This window comes from Acanthisitta chloris, unplaced genomic scaffold, assembly GCF_000695815.1.
Source record: "Acanthisitta chloris isolate BGI_N310 unplaced genomic scaffold, ASM69581v1 scaffold18775, whole genome shotgun sequence".
Taxonomy (NCBI): Eukaryota; Metazoa; Chordata; class Aves; order Passeriformes; family Acanthisittidae; genus Acanthisitta; species Acanthisitta chloris.
The window spans coordinates 7,858-13,786 of NW_008672315.1; the positions used below are offsets into that span (position 1 = coordinate 7,858).

Below are 5,929 nucleotides of genomic sequence, written 5' to 3' on the forward strand. Positions count from 1 at the left end.
TGTGGTTGGAATCATTGGTCTTAGAGTTACTTTCCAATCTCAGTGATTCTGTGACTCTAGGGTCTGCTTCTTGCAATGGGGAAGCTTTTGGGGCCAGCAGGTCCTTGGCTGCATCTCGCAAGGGTGGGGATGGTTCTGGGAGCTGAAGGAATGACAGGAACCGGAGCTGGGTGAGGGTTTCCTGCTGCCTTCCCTCCCCAGGGCAGCTGTGGCTGTGGTGCTGGGGGATTGGGAGACTAAATGAGAAGGAAAGAGCAGTGGGAGATGAGGAGGTGCTGTGAGTTGCTGAGGAGCAGGAGGAGAAGGGTCTGAGAGCTGTGTCTCCCCCAGAAGCGGCGCAGACCCACCCTGGGTGTGCAGCTGGACGACAAGCGCAAGGAGATGCTGAAGCGACACCCCTTGTCTGTCACCATCGACCTGAAGTGCAAGGGTAAGGGAGTCTGGTAGCCCTTGGGGAGTGCACAGCAGCGTGTGACAGCAGGTCAGGGACAACCCAGCAGCAGCTTGGGGTCCCTGTGGAGCGCTGAGGGTGTGGAGAGGCTCTCTTGAGCATGGCCTTCCACAGAGACTGAACGAGGTGATTCATCAGCTCTGCTTTCCTGAGCTCCTCTCACCCATGCTGTGGTGTGACCTTGCTCTGAAACTTCCTTCACCTAGCTGGGAGCTTTTCTCCTGTTGTGGGGTCTTGGGCCTGACTGATACCACCTGGTAAATATTGATGGGATTGTGTTAGGGGTTACGGTGGGTCCAGTTACTCACACGCTGCCTCTGCCCCATTTGCTGCTGTCCTAGCAGGGGAACATGTGTCCCCCACTCTGCACAGCACTCCAAGCTGAGGCAGGCACCAATGTTGCCCCTTCTCTGTGGTGCAGATGAGAACGTGCTTCATCTGACCTTCCACTACCTGATGAACCTCAATGTCATGACTGTGAAAGCCAAGGTGACCACTGCCATGGAGATGACCACAGCCATCAGCGCTGGGTAAGGAGAGCCTGATGGGCACTGGGCCTGGAGCTCATCAGACAGTGACCCCTCTGGCCCTGCAGGAGCCCTGCACAGCCCTGGCACCCTCCTCCTCCTCTCCCTCTGCCATGACAAGCCAGAGTCAGGGAGGTTGGGAACCTCTTAGCAGTGCCAGACCTCTCCTGCTGTCATAGTCAGCCTCCTCCTGCAGCCAGTGCCTGGCATCTCCCCTCACCTGCCTGCTCTGCAGGTCACCTTGTCCTGAGCCTGTCCCTGTGTTCCCCAGAGCCTGCAGGAGCCTGTGCTGTGTGAGGAATAGCTGAAGTGGCAGCTGTGGGAGCCTGCCCGGGGAGCTCCTGTTAGCTGCCAGCTCTCCAGTGGCTCTCCTTGGTCAGCCCCAATGGAGAGGGAGGTGGGAAGGTTGATCTAGGCTTAACTGGAAGCAAGTGCTGCCTCCCAACCTGTCCCATATGTGGCCTCCCTATTGGCTTGGGGTTCTCTTTTCCCTGTAGGCTCCCAAAACCTTCCATGGCAGCAGCTAGAGTTCCTGTGCAGGATGTTCCCTCCCTCCTGGTGCCCCTGCCTATGTCACCCCAAACCAGCCCCAAATCCTACAGCCCATTATGCTTGCTTGGGCTTGGGAATACAGTCAGACATGAAGTCTTATTGCACTGGAGGGAACAGCTTTCTGGGAAACTGGAACCTGGTGCCCTGTGATTTCCATCTTCTTCCCAGGCAGGGAGGAGACAGATCTCCTTTTGGAGTGGAATTAGGGGACAGCCATTCTGGTCTTGAGCTCATGGAGCTCTTAGTCTCCTTCTCTGGCCTTGGGACCTGTTGGTGGCTACTCCAGAGAGATGTGGAGCTCAGGCTGCTGTTGATTCACCTCTCCCTTCCTCCTGCCAGGGACCTGCTCTCCCCAGACTCCCTTCTCAACTGCCTCTACCCAGGAGACCATGGGAGGAAAACGCCCAACCCAGCCAACCAGTTCCAGTTTGATAAAGTGGGGTGAGTGGGGGTAGTGTCACCTAGGCTGTTGGTGTGAGTGCTCTGCTCTGGCATGGCATGTCCCTCCCTGGCTTGCCAGGGAGGGTTTGGAGGCCAGGAAGTCCATGTCCTGCCAGTCAGCATGGGGTGGGCTCACTGGGCACAGCATGGGGTGCAGGAGAAAGCAGGCCCTGCTCATAGGCTGGGCAGTGGGGGGAATGTTCTGGGGTGACATAACCATTCCTCATTGTCCCCACAGCATCGTGACCCTGAGTGACTACGTGACAGAGCTGGGGCACCCCTACGTGTGGGTGCAGAAGCTGGGTGGCCTGCATTTCCCCAAGGACCAGCCTCAGGCATGGCACACTCCCTCCCCTCTCCCCTTCAACATCGAGCTGAGCTTTGGGGACACTTGTGTCCTGCCCTCTTGCCTGAAAGCTCCTGCTGACACCCGGTGCTCGCAAACCACAGTGCACCCATGGCTGGGACAGGCTCAGTTGAGATGAATCTGTGCATGGGGCCATGCTGACGTATTTTATGTCACACATGATAGTCTCAGCCCTGTTAGTGGCACTGAGTGACCCAGTGTGTGCCTAACCCCAGGGTGGGGTGGCTCCTGGACTGTGGGGGCCCAGTGGGACCCACAGGCTGGCGTGACAGTGGCATCCCTCCTGCCCACAGCACACGGTCACTGCGGACAACTCCCTGAGTGCCAGCCACATGGAGCTGACGGTGAAGCTGCTGCGGAGCAGGCTGCAGTCCCGCCTGGCCCTCCACAAGCAGTTTGCCTCCCTCGGTGAGTGCTGAGATCCTGTCCATCCCTGGGGTCAGGGCTGCAGTGGCAAGGTCCTACTGCAGAGGAGAGATGGCTGATACCACTTTTAATGGGTGGCAGTGCCACCCACAGCGTTCCCAGTCATTCCCTCGAGGGTAGTGCAAGGGATGCTCTGGTTTGGGTGGGAGGAGAAGGCAATGCCCCTGTCAGTGTCCAGCACCTCTTTGGGAATGTCCATCCCAGTGCTGGGAAGGGATTTGAGCTATGGTGGGAGGTGAATTGTCCACCCATGTGTGTCGTGTGCCTGCTCAGTCCCCCAGGAATCCAGTGGAATCACAGCCCAGACCTCCACTGCTCCTCGCTGGGAACCTGTGGGAGGTGCTGAAGGATAGCAACATCCCAGGTCCTGGTTTGGGAGCCTCTCAGCTGCAGGGCAGTGCCAGAGCTGTCCCCCCAGCTCTCCCCTGCTCAGGTGGCCTTGTCCTTGCTTCCAGAGCATGGCGTGGTGCCGGTCTCCAGCGAGTGCCAGCAGCTCTTCCCAACCAAGATTGTCTCTCGCCTGGTGAAATGGGCTGCCATTCCCTACGAGGATTATGCGGTAGGCACAGAGAACGAGGCTGTCTCTCTTCAGCTCCCTCCCAGCTCCTGCATGGCACCAGCAGGTGCTCATTCCTCCTCTTTTAGGAAGGAATTCTTCCCTGTGAAGGTGCTGATGCACTGGCACATGTTGCCCAGAGAAGCTGTGGCTGCTCCATCCCTGGGAGTGTTGGACACGGCTTGGAGCAACCTGGGCTAGTGGAAGGTGTCCCTGCCCATGGCAGTGGGGTGGGACTGGATGATATTTAAGGTCCCTCCCAACCCAACCCAACCAATGATTCTCTTGTCTCAGGAGCTGCCCTACACTAAGGATGTGATAGAGGCAGGCTTGGCTGAAGACACTCACCTCTATTACATGGCTCTGATAGAGCGGGGAACAGGTAAGCTCATTTCCTTCCCCTGGGAAATCCCAGCCCCACACCAGACACCCTCAGGGCAACTTCTGGGGGTCTTCATGGAAACTCCCCCCCCAGTTGGAGGCCCCCTGGGCTCTGGGTGACATCTCTTTCCTTCCTGCTCAGCCAAGCTGCAGGCCGCTGTGGTCCTGAATCCTGGTTACTCCACACTTCCACCTGTTTTCAGCCTGTGCCTGAACTGGAAGGGAGAGAGGAACAGCAGCAACGATGACAACATTCGGGTAACGTGGGTGGGGGCAGAGGAGGCTGGAGCACCTCTGGCTTTTCTGGGGTGTATCCCTAGTAGTTCTGTGCCCATAACAAGCAAGATATTGGGGTGAGCTGGTGGCTGGGCACTCGGGGCGCACGTGACCTGCTGGGTGCAGCAGTGGGTTCTGGGAGGGCAGAGCAGAGATCCCAACCTGTGCCAACCCAATCTTTGTTCTAGGCCATGGAGAGTGAGGTCAATGTGTACTACAAGGAGCTGTGGGGGCCCAAACCAGGCTACCAGCTCCTCACCAACCAGCTGCAGCGCCTGTGCATGGTGCTGGATGTGTACCTGGAGACTGAGCCCCATGACCCCAGCGTGGAGGGGCCCAAGGAGTTCCCCCAGGAGAAGATGTGTCTGCGCCTGGTCAGGTGAGAGCCCGGGGGGACCGTGGGGCTGGATGGGGCTGAGGGTGCTGGCAGAGACCTTGGTGGCACTGCTGTCCCCTGGAGCCTGACCTAGTGCCAACCTTGAAGCCTGTCCTGTGGGGATCTGTCCCCACAGCTGGGCAGGACCCCAGGTCCAGGTCCTTTCTGTGGGTGCCATGAGGTTCCTGATCCCTGTGGGTCACAGCCTCTCCCTCTTTTCCTCTTCCAGGGGTCCCCTGCGCCTGAAGCCCTTCAAGTTCAACTACCCTCAGGGGTTCTTCAGCCACCGCTGAGCACCCCTAGACATCACTCTGGAATGGGCCTGTCCCCATCCTGACATTTCAGCTCCTTTTCCAAGACTTTGGGTTCTGTTTGAAGGTTTTGTAGCCAGAGGGATTAAACTGAACTGAAGAAAAAACGTGTGGTTGGCTTGTCTGTGCAGAGGGCTGCAATTAGGGATATGGGAAGATGCAGCAAGCCCTGTGTCCCATCCCTGGGCTCTGACAGCCTTTCCTGGGATGTTGCCTGCCTCCTGCCCTCCCTCCCACTGCAGGGCCTCGGGAACTGAGATGGCTAAAAACTGAGATGGCTATAAATAGCCGTTTTCCGGAGCCCGCACTGCAGCCCCAGCCTGTCCTTGCCGGCTGGGCGCCGGCTGCCAGCCCACTCGGCACAATCCAATCCCTGCATGGGTGTTTGCTGCTTCCTGGGCTTGCAGGTGAGCAGAGCAGTGCCCTGGGAGAGGCAGGATGAGGGATTGGGGCATGCCAACACCCCAGCTTGCTCTGCTAGGGATCAGGGAATTGGGGTGTATCCTTCTCTGTCACCTCCCATGTGGGTCTCCTGTCCCACAGCCAGGCTGGCAGAGCTGGGGTTCCATCCCTACTCTCAAGGTCATTGTGCTTCCTGGGCTTGCAGGTGAGCAGAGCAGTGCCCTGGGAGAGGCAGGATGAGGGATTGGGGCATGCCAACACCCCAGCTTGCTCTGCTAGGGATCAGGGAATTGGGGTGTATCCTTCTCTGTCACCTCCCATGTGGGTCTCCTGTCCCACAGCCAGGCTGGCAGAGCTGGGGTTCCATCCCTACTCTCAAGGTCATTGTTCCTCCTGCTCCCCAGCTTCTCCATGTCTCCCCTGGGTGCAATTTCTTCCCAGGAGGACTGACAGCTCCTCTTCTGCTGCCCTCCAGCCCCTGCCCTCAGCACAGTGCTGCAGTGCTGTGCTGCAGCCCTAGGGTTAAACCAGGCCCTCCCAGTCCCTTGGGAGCCATGCTTTAAAAAGAGAAGGAAGGGAAAAAAACCTGCTGAAATCCTTTGGAAAGCATGGTGGGGGCTGGCCCTGTTTCCACCCTCAGGACACAGGGTCCTTTGTACCTGCTGGGGGTTTGTTTTCCCTCTGGAATGCCCTGTGTCACCCCCAGCCCTGGGTGACAGATCCCAGCCCCCCATTCCTGCCTGCCTTCCCTCCCCACCAAGACAGGTCAGCAGAGCCAAGGTGTCTCCGTAAGCACTTTATTTAGTTATTGCACAGAAAGCAAATATCAGTGGGCTGAGGTTCCTGGTGCACTGTGTGTGTCT

The 5,929-nt window shown here is 58.2% G+C and overlaps 2 protein-coding genes across 2 annotated transcripts in view; one reads left to right on the forward strand and one right to left on the reverse strand.

The window, feature by feature from the left end:
• Nucleotides 1-4,771, forward strand: part of THOC5 (THO complex 5) — a 12,580-nt gene extending 7,809 nt beyond the window's left edge. Inside the window, exons 10-19 of the mRNA XM_009074474.1 lie at nucleotides 331-430; nucleotides 873-981; nucleotides 1,870-1,971; nucleotides 2,210-2,306; nucleotides 2,632-2,746; nucleotides 3,220-3,323; nucleotides 3,615-3,702; nucleotides 3,844-3,959; nucleotides 4,166-4,356; nucleotides 4,583-4,771. Of these exons, the coding sequence (XP_009072722.1) occupies nucleotides 331-430; nucleotides 873-981; nucleotides 1,870-1,971; nucleotides 2,210-2,306; nucleotides 2,632-2,746; nucleotides 3,220-3,323; nucleotides 3,615-3,702; nucleotides 3,844-3,959; nucleotides 4,166-4,356; nucleotides 4,583-4,646 (1,086 nt within the window). The 3' untranslated portion in view covers nucleotides 4,647-4,771. The remainder of the gene's footprint in view (nucleotides 1-330; nucleotides 431-872; nucleotides 982-1,869; nucleotides 1,972-2,209; nucleotides 2,307-2,631; nucleotides 2,747-3,219; nucleotides 3,324-3,614; nucleotides 3,703-3,843; nucleotides 3,960-4,165; nucleotides 4,357-4,582) is intronic.
• Nucleotides 4,772-4,926: 155 nt separating this feature from the next.
• Nucleotides 4,927-5,929, reverse strand: part of NEFH (neurofilament, heavy polypeptide) — a gene marked incomplete at its 5' end in the record, with an annotated part of 4,623 nt that continues 3,620 nt past the window's right edge. The window contains one exon of the mRNA XM_009074476.1: nucleotides 4,927-5,088. Coding sequence (XP_009072724.1) covers nucleotides 4,927-5,088 — 162 coding nt within the window. The remainder of the gene's footprint in view (nucleotides 5,089-5,929) is intronic.